Here is a 17476-nt window from a genome sequence, read left to right on the forward strand (position 1 = left end):
ATAATCTATTAATAATGATTCTAAATTTCTTCCTGGTGTTATTTGGCATGATGGCATGACATGATTGACTGGCATTTTTTAGTGCATGTTTGTTTTTGGTCGTTTTAATTTTTGGTTTACACTTACTCAAAACTTAACAATAAAATATAATCCCCATTATGACCAAACATGAGTAAACAGCCAATTTGCTGTAACTTTAATTTCTTACCTGTTATTACTAACTAGTAATAGGGTTAGTTTGACTCCATCATTACATATTCTTTCACTGTGAAGAGAAAAGTCTAACAACTATTGCAAAAAAAAAAAAATGTGAATTACCTAGCTGGGTTAGGCTTGTCATTTTAAAAAGAGCTGCATTATGAGTTAATTTATCACAATGTCATGTAATTTTGGTTATTTGTGAAGTGTGCTGATTGAACATATGACTCTGCCCATAACTTATTGTGTTACTAAAGGCCCACTCATACTTCCATCTGCACAGACAGTTCGGAAGGGGCAGAGTACAGAAGTTTAGAAAAGTCATTCTCCAAAACTCAAGTGTCAAAACTGCCCTCTCTCCTCCAGTGTGATTGGCCAGCAGAGATTTGTGAATGAACGGGGCTGAAAACCAGGGGAGTACCAACTATGTTTGACACCCTCTATTAAAATTTAGTTACAACAGTCCAGTGTTGGTTGTATTTTACCCCTATTTTACATGATTCTGAACTGATGTATGAACATAGAAAAATTACAAAAATGTAGCATTTATCTCTGCTACTCATTCATTGAAATAGTTTATATTTAACCCTTCCTAGACTGCCAGGGGCAGTGTTTAATAACTTGACATCCTCTAGTGGGCATGCAAACCATGCTGAGACCTCTCACAAAATCATACAATGACAATGACAAAGTATGTACTACCCAATGCATCATCAGTTGCTGTCCTTTTCTCACTTCTGAGTCCCTTCCCTAGTGCAGTTTCCCTCAGGACCCTTGAGTTTTTCACATTGCCTAATGTGAAGATCAGTTCCACAGCCCCTACAGTCCCCAGAATAGTGTGCCTGTGGAAAAGTCCTGTTGGCATGGTTGAGTGTTTTATCCTTGCTATATCATGCTCTACACTATGTAGCTTGCAAAAAAAGCTGAATTTTTCTAATGTGCATACATGGGCTGGAGTAGGCCTCATTCAATTCATTCAATTGTTATTTATATACCGTAGTTCTTTTAACAATGGACATTGTCACAAAGCAACTTTACAGAAATCCAGATATAAAAGATTATTAAGTATGGTCAGATTATTAAGTATGGTCATGTGCTGTAATGGTTTAAGAAATGTACATTGTGTGCAGAGTGTAAGTAGGGACTCCTACAAGACTAGCTATGACAGGCCAACTAAGAGGGAGATCCAGAAGGTATCATAGACATGAAGGGCACCCTAGGACAAAAAATGGGAGCCACTCCACAATCAACAAACCTGAGTGAATGCCTGAGAGTGGAGATTTACCAAAGTAGTTTACCAAAACACTCTATGCCCATGAACCATCCAGATCTGTGCCTTTACCTTAGCAAAAAGCTATTAACAAAAGGCTTGACTAAACAAATATTTTTTTTTCTGACTCCCAAACACTAACTGGATGGCTGTTCAATAACTGGGGGGCTTTGTAAGAGAAAGCTCAGCCACCTGCTGTAGCCTTTGTGTACCAACAAAGAGCCTGCACCTTTTGATCTAAGCAGGCATGGTGGATCATAAAAGACCAAAAATTTGCTCAGGTACTGCAGACAAGACCATTAAGTCCTTTAGCGGTAATTAACTTGGGACTGCAAAGTCTGGGAGCAGGATTCCTAGCTTTATGGCTTCTTTGCTTTCCTTGCCTGTTCGCTTCAGATCCTACAATATATATATATATATATATATATATATATATATATATATATATATATATATATATATATATAGATATATATATATATATATATATATATATATATATATATAACACTTTTGTTTGTTTACTTACTTATTTATTTATGTACTTATAAACATGTAAGGAAGAGGGATACTTGCACTCAAATGAGATAAATATATCTTCAGGTGCGTGAAGGAAGAAAGTTTGCAAAATCCAAGGCAAAGGCTGTCCACACACTGAATGAAAACCAGACCAGTGAGCAATCGTTTCAGCCCATAGCTTTCTTCAGTGCTCACCTAACAAACAACAGTTCATCCCTTTTACACACATAATTGAAGATTGAGACCAGCTGAGCTTGATCAAGAGAAACTCTTCATTTCAGAGAAAATATAGTATAGAAATACACCACAAAAACTGCACCACAACCTTGTGTTGTCTGTAAAAGGATGAACTGTTGTTTGTTAGGTGAACACTGAAGAAAGCTATGGTCTCAAACGTTTGCTCACTGGTCTGCTGTAACTCACTGATCTTTGGCTTTTTTCATTATGCAAATCTATAATAATAAATATATATTTTGATAGACCTTTGTGGTCTAGTTTTCCTTCAGTGTGTGGACAGCCTTTGCCTTGGATTTTGTACACTCAAATACAAGAAAAAAAGCACAACAACTGCTCATAAAGAGACAAGTACAATTTCATAGCTGATATAGAATGGAATGGGGAATTCAAATCATCACCTTGGTAATCTGATTTATTAAAGCAATCATAAACATCTTAAATACATATTTGTATATAGGTTAATTTTATTTGAGCATTAATTTTTAGTAATGGGGAAGACATAAAAGGAGTGTAAAACTCAATGACTCTATACATGCCATATACAGTGTATAAGGTAATATAGTATGAATCATAACTCACTGTATTTTATTTATTCTTCTGTTTTATTTATGCTTTATTTATTTATATTTATTTATTTATTTATTATCTTTTTAAATGTACCATACTCTTGTTAAAGAGAACCTGACAGGGAACTAGCTGCAAATGGTCTCAATGCTGTTGGTGTTGACAATATGAGTGGACTCGAAAGAGGACTCAATTCTTTTTCTGGAAATTTTAGCATTGATAAGATCTCAGCCTACTTGTTGTTCACACCATGAGTCTTTTACCACAGTGTAATAGCTGTGTAACACTGAAGTGTCATTCAAAATGATTGCTTTTCATGATGCTGATGTGTCATTCAAAATGGTTGCTTTTCATGATTTCACCATAGCTGAAATGCTATGGTTTGGATGAAAAACACAGCGGGCAAAACAAATTTGGAGTAAAATACCAGAAGCATTTTTGATGCTGAACCATCAAAATCAACTCATGCTTCATGTCATAGAGCTATTGACTGTTTAGCTTATGTGGATGGTTGGGGTAGAAAAAATAGTTGCATACACTACATATATTACACACATACTTTATACTTTAACTTAAGCTCTATCATATAACTGCAACTGCCACAGTGGTTCTATTAGCCCATCTGTCATGTTGCTACCTAAGATGTTGACCTTATTGTGGGACCACACGACCTCGCGGAAAGTCATTTGAGTTGTTTTAGGTGAGAGAAAACTGGTGCTATGTATATTCATCAACCCTCAAGTTCTTTATCTATAAAGCAAAATGTGAAGCTGACTGCGACCACTTTGTTTCCACAATGCACAAATCAAGCGGACCAAAAAAGGACCACAAAAGAACCATACTCAGACCACCTTTAGAGGTGGTCTGAGTATGGTTCTTTTGTGGTCCTTTTTTGGTTCTTTTGGTTCTTTTGTGGTCCTTCTTTTGGTTCTGTGGGTTCTGTGGGTCACTTAAGTGGTATCTAAGTTCATTTGTTGTATTCACATATGCACAAAAAATCATCCATCTGAGACCACCTGGCACACTGAAATGGACCAAGTGTGAAAACACCCCAAGTTTCTGGATCTTCATGTTATGTTTACTATCCATGTGATGGTCTCAGTGATCTTTTGAATATGCCTTACCCATAATGTGTTTCTTGGTATTCTGATCTGGCTTAAAAATAATTATGAAACATTTGGGAGCAAAAATACAAATAATCAAACCAAAGCTTGAAGCCAGAATTGCAAATATTTCAACAGCTACAGTGAATTTTCCAGGAGAGCTGACATAAGCAGGAATAAAGGAGATCCAAACTGCACAAAATATGAGCATGCTGAATGTGATGAATTTGGCTTCATTAAAATGATCAGGCAACTTCCGTGCTAGAAAAGCTAAAATAAAGCACAAAAGTGCAAGGAATCCTATATATCCCAGCACAGCCCAGAATCCTATAGCTGAACCTAAGCCACATTCTAAGATTATTTTTTCCTTGTAGTGCTTTAGATTTCTGAAGGGGAAAGGAGGTGATATTTTCAACCAAAGCACACAAATAAGGACTTGTATGAGAGTAAAAGAAATCACACTGAGTCTTTGTTGTGGAGGCCCAAACCATTTCATGACATTACTACCTGGAAGTGTAGCCCTGAAAGCCATTAACACCACTATTGTTTTTCCCAGAACACAGGAGATGCAGAGGACAAAGGTGATCCCAAATGCTGTGTGGCGCAGTACACAGGACCACTCAGAGGGCCGACCAATGAAAGTAAGTGAACAGAGGAAACACAGAGTCAGAGAGAAGAGCAACAGAAAGCTGAGTTCTGAGTTATTGGCCCTGACAATAGGAGAGGTCCTGTGTTTGTAAAAGACAGCACCTACACACACAGCTATGAAGGCCCCAGCGATGGAGAAGACAGTTAGGATGATGCCCAGAGTTTCATCCCAGGAGAGGAACTCAACAGGCTTTGGGAGGCAGCTGTCTTGCTTGGCATTGGGCCAAAACTCAGGAGGGCAGCGAAAACAATCCAGAGAATCTAGGAGGTTAAAAAGAGTAACGTTAGAAGCTCATAACAGAAGAAACATAATGGAACTTTACCTTATGAAACACTTTTCAGGAAATTAAGACTTGTCTCCAACAAAATCTTTCAAAAATGTTGCATTTCTGATTTAATTTCACCTTCCTTTAGTAGGCCAAAATGACCATTTGAGTATTTTCACTGCTTCTTCCACATAACAACTCCACATAATTTCTTTGATAAAAAAAATGCATCATTTAAATTGAAAGGATTTTAGCTCAATAAGAATTACAGACATAATAGCAGGACACTGTACTGGGCTTGGCTGGGTTGCTGTAGTACAACCTTTCTGTTACTATACATTTTTGTGTGTTATTCAAATTTGTGGAGGAAGATAATCAAAGTAATAACTGGGAGTGATTTAGTGGTATGTATGGATACAGAACCCGTTTTGTTACTGATCTCTCCTTCAGCGCATGGTATACAGTCAAAACAGCAGACAGGCCTTCTCTTCTGTACAGCTTTCCTGGTGCCTGGAGGACAGCTCTCACTGCACACAGACACTGGTACCTAAAAATACAGGAGTACATTTCAAATTTCATCCATAACACATGCCAATACTGCAGTTTAGTGTATAACATACTTATACACAGAGAAAAATAGCCTTTGTGGACAGAATCAGATGTGTGAGAAACATTATAATTGGCATGGCTGTCTGTTCGTACACACAGAATTTTAGAACTCTTACTTTATAGTCAGCTAGGCTGTTGTGCAATACCTCAGTCTGTCCTCCAACCCAGCTGATATTTTTGCTCATTCTGAACTCTTGTCCTCTTGGTTTAGATGAGTCATACTGGCCCACTGTGACAAAATCCAAAGCACCATTTTTCTTAAACTGCCAGTTTATGAGTTCGTAGACAGCTGGAGGGTCTCCATTCGAATCAAACGAGACCCGAAAACCATTATTTGTAGTGAAGTTCACTAGTTTGAGTTGATTGAGAACCTGCAGGCATAAATTAATGAAAATAAGTTGAAAATACAGCCTAAAATTTTCAGAATAGACAATACGATTCACATGTATCTCTAAATTACTGTTAAATATATTACTAAGAATATCACTTTATGGTCAATATATATGTAATATAAGTATAAATATTAATATATGCAAGTAAGGCACTAAATATTTAAGCTTATTTCATTAAGCAGGTAAGCTGGGGATCATGACTGATACAACCCAAATATTTTTAATAAAGCTGCTTTATACCTGCCATGGTGAAAATTGAATGGTTTTATCACATCGGGTGCCATTACAAATCAGACCATGGATGGCATGTGCTATGGCATATGTTGCTTTGTACACCATGTTAGTGATGCGCAACTGAGACGTGTCTAAGTATGGGTTCTGCAGTGTGTGAATGTCCTCACTGCCATCACATTCCCGCATGACTTCTGAGACACCTGTTAGACCTTTAAGGTTACAGCTGAATGAGCTCTCCCAAAATTCTGTTAACAAGGGTGATTGTAATGCTTTGCTTGGAGTGAGGTCTAGAAGAAACTCACGAAGGCCAGGAATTACTGACTGGGGAACACCAAACCCTATTGCAGCAGCGCACATGTTATACTGCAAAATATCAGGATCTGTGATCCACGTTTCACTTCCAATCCACTGAAGTGGAGGTGGTGGCTGTCGTGATAGCTCTGCTAAAAGAATCTTCATGTCACCTGATGCCATAAATGCTATTATAACCCGGGCTGTGGATCTCCGAATGACATTTGCCACTCGCTCCAGTTTACTACGTGGCTGTGTCCTGTAGTAAGCCTCGGAAAATTCCACACAGATCCCCTCTGTTTGCGCAGCCTTTAAGAATGATGCCATTCCATAATTTCCATAGTCTGAGTCACTACGAACTGCTCCAATCCATGTCCATCCAAAATGCTTGACCATTCTTGCCAGTGCAGCTGCTTGATGTTGGTCACTAGGTATGGTCCTAAAGAAGGTAGGATAGTGATTCTTATCACTCAGACATGCGCAGGTCGCATAGTGACTCACCTGGAATTCAGGCAGTGCAAGAAAGAAGAAACATTACATTAATAATACTCTTTTTCTTAACTTTACTAGTGCTGATTTATTGTCATATTGTCATTTGTATTTACGTTGTGGGCCGTGGCAGCAGCTATTAATAATTTCATGGTGCCATGCTCGGGAAACACAGGTAGGTTAATAATGACTCACCTGAAATTGCAGCAAAGGCAATGCAAGAAATGAAAATCATTGGCTGATTAGCCTTTACTAGTGCAAATTTATGGGCATTATTACTTTAGACAACTAAAAGATTAGACAACATATATGAATTTAAATTGTGGCACATATGATAAATCCCAACATAATTCTTCTGATGCCAACATATCAAAAGCAATAGCATGAGTGTAGATATAAAGAATTTTTTTAAATATTAGAGACTGTGGCAAAGCCAATCATTTTTACCTGTGGAATTCCAAAAAGACCAAGCATTCTGGCTATGCTGATTGACTGTGTGGAAGCAGAGTCTCCTATGATAGCAGGCAGAGTGGCTGCTGCATATTCAGAACAAGAACTGGTTTCATTGAACACTGGCTCAAAACCATTTGCAAGCTGAACTGCAACTCTGATTGCCATTGGCACAGTAGAACATGAGTCATGTATCTGATAGCCTAACTTAATGCCCGGGAGGAGATCTGTTCTGCTGTTGATCTCGTGGATGGTGAACTCCATGGCACGGGCAAAGCGAACTTCCCTGAAGTCAATGCTTTTAGGAAACAGTAAAAGAAGACAAAGCGACCTTAGATAAAGTTATTAGGTTCTGTTGTTCTGCTGGACATTTTTAGGTGTCACAACAAATAAAATAAATTCATGTCTAATGTCAAGTCATTTCAAACAGAATCCCCTGCTTTCTGTGCTATTCACTCCATACATACCCATAGCACTGTGTTTGGGATGGCAACCTGGTGTATGTAATTTGCTCTGTTTTTGTATAATGATGAAAAGTGAAAATCCCTCCAATCACAAAATCTCCATTCATAAATATTCCAGGCAACTGAGGGTCAGTCCATAGCCTGCAGGTGATTGGATTAGCTTTACTCGTTGCACAGTGGAACCCAGTTATCCACAGAGCTGATAGAAAAGTCATGATACTGGAAAAGAGCTGCATGGCCAGAGCAGTGGCTTCCAGCACTCTAAAGACCAGGGCAGATGCTTAAAAGTGCTTTAAATATGCACCTTGCTTTTATGTCTTCATAAGAAACTGTGGGTGTAAAGGGGTGTGGTTATGTATTCACTGTTAATTTTAATGATGGCTATGAACTTGTATCTCATTGCATCAAGTATAAGCAAACTCAAGGAGCCTTTTATGCTCAATACACATGCATTTTGGAACCACAAACCATATTTACACTCCATTTATGTTAGATATAATCTATTAATAATGATTCTATATTTCTTCCTGGTGTTATTTGGCATGATGGCATGACATGACTGACTGGCATTTTTTAGTGTATATTTGTTTTTGGTTGTTTTGATTTTTGATTTACAATAAAATAAAATATAATCCCCATTATGACCAAACATGAGTAAACAGCCAATTTGCTGTAACTTTAATTTCTTACCTGTTATTACTAACTAGTAATAGGGTTAGTTTGACTCCATCCAGCTGGGTTAGGCTTGTCATTTTAAAAAGAGCTGCATTATGAGTTAATTTATCACAATGTCATGTAATTTTGGTTATTTGTGAAGTGTGCTGATTGAACATATGACTCTGCCCATAACTTATTGTGTTACTAAAGGCCCACTCATACTTCCATCTGCACAGACAGTTCGGAAGGGGCAGAGTACAGAAGTTTAGAAAAGTCATTCTGTAACGCGGCAGGTGCCTTCTCAGCCAGATCCGCGGCCACCTGCACGGGCTTTTATAACGCGGCGATCTCAGGAAGGTAATCAGCGTAAACGTGCAGCACCTGGCCGTGCCTCTTTATAAGCCCTCTGATTGCCTCACTCCACGTGGGGACATACATCTGTGCCAGGTAACAGAGCAGCGCCACGCTACTCTGATCGGTGATTTTGATATGTAAAAAAAAAAAGAAGAAAAGAAAAGAAATAAAATATTTAGGTTTTGAAAGAAAAAGAAAGGAAAGGGAGAGAAATTATTGAGGGAAAGAAAGAAAAGGGAGCTCAGGATTTAAGAGGAAGTAGGCACAAAACTAAAGAGGAGGACAGACTGAGAGTCCTCACTCCCAGATAAAGATTCAGCCATCTTAAGTTAGAGATTTTTTGTCTCATTTGGTGCCTTTAAGTTCGGCCAGAAGGAAGGCCAGTTTTGAGTTGTGTTTTTCCGCCACGCTGCGGCGCTTTGAGTTCAGCTGTTGGAGCTGAGCTTCCCGATCCAGTTTCACAAGCACTGCAACACTCACAAATGTCATGCAATAGCATTAGCTCAGTCGGTAGCGTTATGGCTTGGGGTTCACAACCTCTCTGTCCTGCTCTAAGTGGCTGCATTTTAGGCGGAGTCTTTTGATCCGTCTCCGCACATGGTTCCTTTCACACCATATATATTGGCCTCCCGGGCAAGCGGGGCCTGCGCGACACTTTTGAACATCTTATCGCCTAGCCCCATATCAGTATGTCCGCACCAACACCGGAACCAGCGGGTTTAGGACGGATAGCGGAGATTGTGGCCGGTCAGGCCACTGCTCTGGGGAAGCATGAGCAAGCTCTGGCGGCACTGTTTTCAGAAATTCGGGGTGTGTCTGAGCGGGTTGCACAGATTCAGTCCATGTTGCAGCCCCAACCCACTTCCCTAGTGGATACAGATCAAGAATCGACCCGTGGGTCGACTTCCCAACCCAGGCCATGACTCAGTCTCCCTCTACCCCTGCTGAGACAAGGTTGCCCGCTACCCAGCCCTATGCTGGAGATGCAGGGAAGTGTAACTCTTTTATAATGCAGTGCTCACTGGTGTTTGAAATGCAGCCCTCCCAGTTCCCATCTGAAAGGGCGAAGATCGCCTTTATGATTTCTCTCTTAACTGGAAGAGCGCTAGCATGGGCCACAGCAGTGTGGCAGAATAGATTAGCTGATCACCCCACTCTGGATTCATTTGTGTCAGCACTAAGGAGCACCTTTGACCATCCACTCACAGGGGGAGTCATGACATCATCCCTTCTGCGGCTCCGTCAAGGTAGCCGCTCAGTGGCTGATTATGCCGTGGAGTTCAGGACTCTCGTGGCCAGCTCAAGTTGGAATACCCAAGCTCTCCTAGCTGTATATGTGCAAGGCCTCTCTGAGGAGTTAAAGGATGAACTGACTACTCGTGACCCTCCTGATGATCTAGAAGCATTATATGATTTGTCAATCAGAATCGATAACCGCCTGCGTGAACGATGCAGGCAATGCCGTTCAGCCACAGGGAACATGCTGGCTAACAAGTACAGACAGGCTTCCATAGGCCTCTCCCGTGGGCCCAAGTCTGACAACTCTTTGGTAGAGCCTATGCAATTGGGCGCCGCTGGCTTACCTCCTCACGAGAGGGAAGCTCGTAGAAGTGAGAATAGGTGTTTGTATTGTGGGCAGATGGGTCACTGGCGTTCACGTTGTCCCCGCCTGATGCCAAAAGGCCAGGGCCATCCCAGGAAGAGGGACCTGTGATGGCCCCAGACACTGTTCCTCACCCGTCTGGCCTCTTCATTCCCGTCGTCATTGATTGGGGAGAAGGCAAAGAAACCAGTCTGCAGGCCTTCGTTGACTCAGGGGCGGCTGGCAATTTCATGGATGAGAATCTAGTCAAGAGACTAGGGCTCCCAGTAGACCCACTTCCCCATCCCATACCCGTCTTCGCACTTGACAGGCGGCGATTAGACTCGGGACCCATAACCACCCAAACATCACCGGTCACTCTACAGTTAGGCCACCACATAGAACGACTGACCTTCTATGTGACTCGGGTACCTGAGTTGCTCCTAGTGCTCGGGTTCCCTTGGCTTCAAGCACATAACCCCCGCATTGACTGGTCTACCAGGTCCATTTCTGTTTGGGGCTCTAGGTGTTCCCAGAGCTGCCTCAAAGGAACACACACCCTACCTCCAACTACTGTGGAACCAGTAGATTTATCCCACGTGCCCCAAGATTATTGGGACCTCCAGGAGGTCTTCTCCAAACAAAAGGCCCAGACACTGCCGCCCCATACGTCCTTTGATTGTGCGATCAACCTACTCCCAGGAGCTGCTCCACCTAGGGGCAGGTTATTCTCCTTGTCACCCCCAGAACACCAAGCCATGGAGGACTATATTAAAGAAGCCCTGTCCTTTGGGTTTATCCGCCCATCCACCTCCCCTGCGCGGGCGGGGTTCTTTTTTGTCAAGAAAAAAGAAAGGGATCTGCGGCCTTGCATAGATTACCGCGGCCGTGACGCAGAAGGATAGGTACCCACTGCCTTTGATGAATTCTGCATTTGAGTGCCTGCAGAAGGTCGAAATTTTTCTCAAAACTGGATCTACGAAGAGCCTACAATCTGATCCGCATCAGGGCAGGGGATGAGTGGAAGACTGCGTTCATCATGCCGTCTGGACACTATGAGTATTTGGTGATGCCCTTTGGCCTGATGAACGCCCCCACGGTTTTCCAGCGGTTCATTAACGAGGCCCTCCGGGAGGCCCTGAACCATTACGCCTTCATCTATCTAGACGACATTTTGATTTTTAGTAGCTTGCTGGAGGAACACGTGGTTCATATACGCCGGGTCCTTCAGCTCCTCCTCCAGAACCATCTATATGTCAAGCTAGAGAAGTCCCAGTTTCATGTAACCACTATCTCCTTCTTGGGCTTTGTTGTGTCCCCAGGGAGACTTAGTATGGACCCAGACAAGGTAAAGGCAATCACACAGTGGCCACAACTCACCTCAGTCCGGCTGGTACAACGCTTCCTGGGGTTCTCAAACTTTTTTCGACCCTTTATTCGGGACTTTAGCACCCTGGCTTCCCCCCCTTAGCGCGCTGACCAAGAAGACCCAGGCTGGGTTCAAGTGGACTAGAGAGGCACAGCGAGCCTTTGAAACCCTGAAAAAGAAATTGACGACAGCCCCTGTGCTGCACATGCCTGATCCTGAGGCTCAGTTCATAGTGGAAGTTAATGCCTCAGATATAGGAGTGGGTGCCATCCTCTCCCAGCGTTCAGGGCCAGACCAGAAATTACATCCGTGCGCTCCTACTGTCTAACCCCGTCAGAGAGGAATTATGTCGTTGGGAACCGTGAACTCCTGGCTGTAAAACTGGCATTGCAGGAGTGGAGGCACTGGCTGGAGGGTGCCAAGCACCAGTTCCTTATTTGGACGGACCACAAAAATCTGGCCTACATTCAGGAGGCCAAGCGTCTGAACCCTCGGCAAGCCAGGTGGTCCTTGTTCTTTACACGTTTTAACTTTGTCTTGTCTTATAGGCCAGGGTCCAAAAATCTTAAACCGGATACACTCTCTAGGCAATGGGATATACCCTCACGGGAACCCAGCCATGAGCCTATAATTTCCCCTCCCCGAATAGTGGCTCCCTTGTGCTGGGGCCTGGAGGAAGCCATCCACAAGGCGCTCTGTCAGGAGCCAGACCCGGGTGGAGGCCCCCCAGGAAAACTGTATGCACCATTCACCATACGGCCTCAGGCCCTGTCTTGCGGTCATACATCTCCATTTGCAGGGCACCCTGGGGTCACCAGAACCCTGGAGTTTTTGCGCCGACGCTTCTGGGCCCAACCTTTCGTCCAGGACAGCGGGTGTGGCTGGCGACCAAAGACCTTCCACTGCGGCTAGAGTCCAAGAAATTGGCCCCACGGTATATTGGGCCTTTTAAGATCCTTAGGAGAATCAATCCGGTGGCATACCGCCTAGCACTCCCCCGCACTATGAGAATCAACCCTACCTTCCATGTCTCACGTCTAAAACCGTTCCTGTGCAGCCCTCTGGTGACTTCCACCCACCCATCCTCACCTCCTCGTATTATTGATGGGGCCCCAGCCTTTACTGTGAGGTGTATCCTGGACTCACGCCGCCATCGGGGGGCACTCAGTACTTGGTGGACTGGGAGGGTTACGGTCCAGAGGAACGCTCTTGGGTCCCAGCTCGGCACATCCTGGACCCGGCGCTCATCAGGGAATTCCGCAGGAACCAGGCAGCTGGTATGGGAACGTCGGGAGCCGTTCCTAGAGGGGGGGTAATGTAACGCGGCAGGTGCCTTCTCAGGCAGATCCGCGGCCACCTGCATGGGCTTTTATAACGCGGCGATCTCAGGAAGGTAATCAGCGTAAACGTGCAGCACCTGGCCGTGCCTCTTTATAAGCCCTCTGATTGCCTCACTCTGCATGTGGACATAGATCTGTGCCAGGTAACAGAGCAGCACCAGCTGAACTCATCTTATCGCCTAGCCCCATAACACATTCTCCAAAACTCAAGTGTCAAAACTGCCCTCTCTCCTCCAGTGTGATTGGCCAACAGAGATCTGTGAATCAACGGGGCTGAAAACCAGGGGAGTACCAACTATGTTTGACACTCTCTATTAAAATTTTGTTATAACAATGCAGTGTTGGTTGTACTTTACTCCTATTTTACATGATTCTGAACTGATGGATGAACATAGAAAATTACAAAAATGTAGCATTTATCTCTGCTACTTATTCATTGAAATAGTTTATATTTAACCCTTCCTAGACTGCCAGGGGCAGTGTTTAATAACTTGACATCCTCTAGTGGGCATGCAAACCATGCTGAGACCTCTCACAAAATCATACAATGACAATGACAAAGTACGTACTACCCAATGCATCATCAGTTGCTGTCCTTTTCTCACTTCTGAGTCCCTTCCCTAGTGCAGTTTCCCTCAGCACTCTTGAGGTTTTCACATTGCCTTATGTGAAGATCTGTTCCACAGACCCTACAGTCCCCAGAATAGTGTGCCTGTGGATAAGTCCTGTTAGCATGTTTGAGTGTTTTATCCTTGCTATATCCTGCTCCACACTATGTAGATTGCAAAAAAAGCTGAATTTTTCTTATGTGCATACACGGGCTGGAGTAGGCCTCATTCAGTTCATTCAATTGTTATTTATATACCGTAGTTCTTTTAACAATGGACATTGTCACAAAGCAACTTTACAGAAATCCAGATATAAAATTTAAATTTAAATGTATCCCTAATGAGCAAGCCAAAGGTGATGGCAGCAAGGAAAAACTAACTGAGGCGACAAGAAACTTTGAGGGGAACCAGACTTAAAAGGGAACCCATCCTCATCTGGTCACACCTGGATAGTGTGATTATAAATCACTTCATTTCTATTATTGTATATTATAAAGTCAAGCAGTGATATGTGTGTTAAATGGAAATTGAGAATGAACGTTATTAGATTTTTAACTTGAAGTTTGAAGATATCAACTGTTTAACGATGGTGACCAGAGTGTAAACTGTATTTAGCAAAAGCTTTCTTTAGGCTATCCAAGAAAGAGCATCCTCAGCCATCTTTAGGGTGTCTGTGTGGTACCATTCACAGTAAACCCATGGTGATTTTGAGGCTATCCATGTGGGGCCATCTTCCAAGCAGAAGTGGGGAATCCGGATGGATCAGGCAGGTTAAGAGGGCAGAAGTGGTCAGGATCACTGGCATCTCAGAAGTGACGTGTAGTTCAACAAGGTGGGGGGGACACAGATTATTAGGTATGGTCATGTGCTGTAATGGTTTAAGAAATGTACATTGTGTGCAGAGTGTAAGTAGGGAATCTTACAAGACTAGCCATGACAGGCCAACTAAGAGGGAGATCCAGAAGGTATCATAGACATGAAGGGCACCCTAGGACAAAAAAATGGCAGCCACTCCACAATCAACAAACCTGAGTGAATGCCTGAGAGTGGAGATTTACCAAAGTAGTTTACCGAAACACTCTATGCCCATGAACCATCCAGATCTGTGCCTTTACCTTAGCAAAAAGCTATTAACAAAAGGCTTGACTAAACAAGTAGGTTTTTTTTCTGACTCCCAAACACTAATTGGATGGCTGTTCAATAACTGGGTGCTTTGTAAGAGAAAGCTCAGCCACCTGCTGTAGCCTTTGTGTACCAACAAAGAGCCTGAACCTTTTGATCTAAGCAGGCATGGTGGATCATAAAAGACCAAAAGTTTGCTGAGGTACTGCAGCACAAGACCATTCAGTCCTTTATAAGTCATTAGCAGTATTTTTTTTAGAATCAGCATGAAATTTTACTAGGAGCCAATGCAGTGTGGATAAGATATGGGTGATGTGGTCATATTTTCTGATTCTAATAAGGACACTGGCTGCTGCATTCTGGATGAACTGGAGCTTATATATGCATCTGCTGGAACATCCAGACAGCAAGCAATATAATAGTCCAACCGAAGAGGTAACAAAAGCATGGACTAGTTTTTCTGCATCATGTAGTGACATTATATTTCTTATCTTAGCAATATTTCTGAGACGAAAGAAGCCTATCCTGGTAATATTATGTACACGAGGTTCAAATGAGAGACTGGAGTCAATAATCATACCAAAGTCTTTTTGTGCTGCACATGATGAGATGGAAAGGCCATCCAGAGCTAATACATAATCAGAAAGTTAGCTTTTGACTGCCTGTGATCCTGTTAGAAGATGTGAGGAAGTGACCTGGCCCTATTGGCGCACACACACACATACACACACACACCTCAAAGTACCTCATTCTTCCTCCGTAAATCCCTGCTGAGGCGGTGTGGGTGCACATGCACACTATTAGCATACTGGACTTTCACACACAAACATATCCACTCCGTTTCATCCACTGACATTAATTCACGCTGCGCATGACAACACAAACACACATACATATATTTGAGTTAATGGTTTATGGTGTTTTGCTTACTTTTTCTTTGTTTCATGTTTTAAATACACACCGGTGGTTTGTGCTTGGTATTGTCTGTGTAGTGGGTTCTTCGTGCGGCGTTTCCCCCATAGGCCGGCCAAACCTGGGCGCCACCCGGTGGCCTGGCTATATACTGCCAGAATTGGCGCGAAGCAACCGGAAATAGACTAGTCTACTGTGTGTCCCATGGGGAAATCGTGAAATGTTTTTATATTTATGTTATGTCTGTATTTGCTATTATGGTGTATAATGCTTTATTTCATAGTGTAAAGATATATATTATGTAGTAGATGATATCTTAAATGTATGATATGCTTACATTATTGTAAAATATGTGCCTATTTACCCTGCACCTTCCTTGCTAGTTGGTTTAATTCAAAGAGGGGCAGGGCTTAGAGTTTAAAAGAGAGCCCCAAACCACTGTGGGTGTTGGTTGTTTGGTAGGTTGGTTGTTGAGTGAGCGTGCAATTGTGGTGCCGTGAGCAATATTTGTTTAAATTATTGTATATAGAGCTAAAGTGTTTGTTTGTTTGTTTGTTTGTTTGTTTATTTGTTTATTTGTTTGTAACTTTGTATATAGCTTTGGGTCCCCCCCCCCACTGGATCACCTCTTGAGCACTGTAAATAAATCATCACCTTGCACTATAACATCTCGGCGAGTATTGCCATCATTCTGGGGGTATTCTGGAGTCTGTGAAACCACTGCCTCACAGAAGAACAGTACTTCTGCCTTGTCAGAATTAAGTAGGAGGAATTTACTCAGCATCCAGTGTCTAATCTCCTTTACACAATACTCAACTTTATTAAGCTGGTGTATTTCAGCTGTCTGAAATACACACTGCTCAAAAAATAAGGGAACAATTAATCATTGCAGTATAACACAGAGTCAAATAAACTTCAGGGATATCAGTCTGTCCAGTTAGGAAGGATAAGTGATTGTGAATCAGTTTCAACTGCTATGGTGCAAATGAAAGTGACAACAGGTCCACTGGAGAGGCAACAGCAAGACAACCCCCCAAAAGGGAATGGTTTTACAGGTGGTAGACAGAGACAATTGCTCCTTATCCTTCCTGACTGATTTGTCTCTAGTTTTGTGTTTTGTTAGGGTCCTTGTCACTACTTGTAGCATGAGGCAGTACCTGCAACCCAATCAGGTTGCACAGGTAGTTCAGCTACTCCAGGACTATATCTGCCGTCGCAAGGAGGTTTGGTGTGTCTCCCAGCACATTTTCAAGAGCATGGAGGAGATACTGGGAGACAGGCCATTACACCAGAAGAGTTGGACAGGGCCGTAGAAGGGCAACAACCCAGCAGCATGACTGGTATCTGCTCCTGTGCGAGGTGGACCAGTAGGAGCACTGCCAGATATATTTATAATGTATTTTTTAATCCATTTATTTCTGTAATAATGTATAATGTCCATTGTTAAAAGCGCTATACAAATAAAATTGAATTGAAATTGAATTCTCTGTCCATTTAAGGTCCTCACAGATGTGGTCACCCAGGAACTCATAGCTCTCCGCTGTCTCTATCTCAGAGTCTCTGATCAGTAGTGGCTGATGGAAACGCTCACCTCTCCTCATGTCCACAACCATCTCCTTGGTCTTGCTGATATTCAGTGTGAGATTGTTAGCCTCACACCATGTGACCAATTCTGACACCTCTTTCCGGTAGGCTGTCTCATCATTTCCCGTGACAAGACCAATGACCGTGGTGTCATCTGCAAACTTTATGATGATGTTGTTGGGGTGAGCAGCGACACAGTCATGTGAAAAAAGTG

General features: G+C 42.6%; 1 protein-coding gene across 1 annotated transcript; it reads right to left on the minus strand.

Annotated features, from left to right (window-relative positions):
* Positions 1 to 3697: 3697 nt before the first annotated feature.
* LOC117597563 (extracellular calcium-sensing receptor-like) lies at positions 3698 to 7970 on the minus strand. Its single transcript, XM_034305336.2, has 6 exons — positions 7738 to 7970; positions 7268 to 7568; positions 6047 to 6832; positions 5561 to 5785; positions 5229 to 5352; positions 3698 to 4800 (listed from the first exon to the last, which is right to left on the minus strand). The coding sequence occupies exons 1-6, from the start codon at positions 7968 to 7970 to the stop codon at positions 3887 to 3889; spliced, it is 2583 nt and encodes an 860-aa protein (XP_034161227.2). The 3' UTR covers positions 3698 to 3886.
* Positions 7971 to 17476: the final 9506 nt, after the last annotated feature.

The sequence above is a fragment of the Pangasianodon hypophthalmus genome, chromosome 6, assembly GCF_027358585.1.
Source record: "Pangasianodon hypophthalmus isolate fPanHyp1 chromosome 6, fPanHyp1.pri, whole genome shotgun sequence".
In the NCBI taxonomy this organism is placed as follows: domain Eukaryota; kingdom Metazoa; phylum Chordata; class Actinopteri; order Siluriformes; family Pangasiidae; genus Pangasianodon; species Pangasianodon hypophthalmus.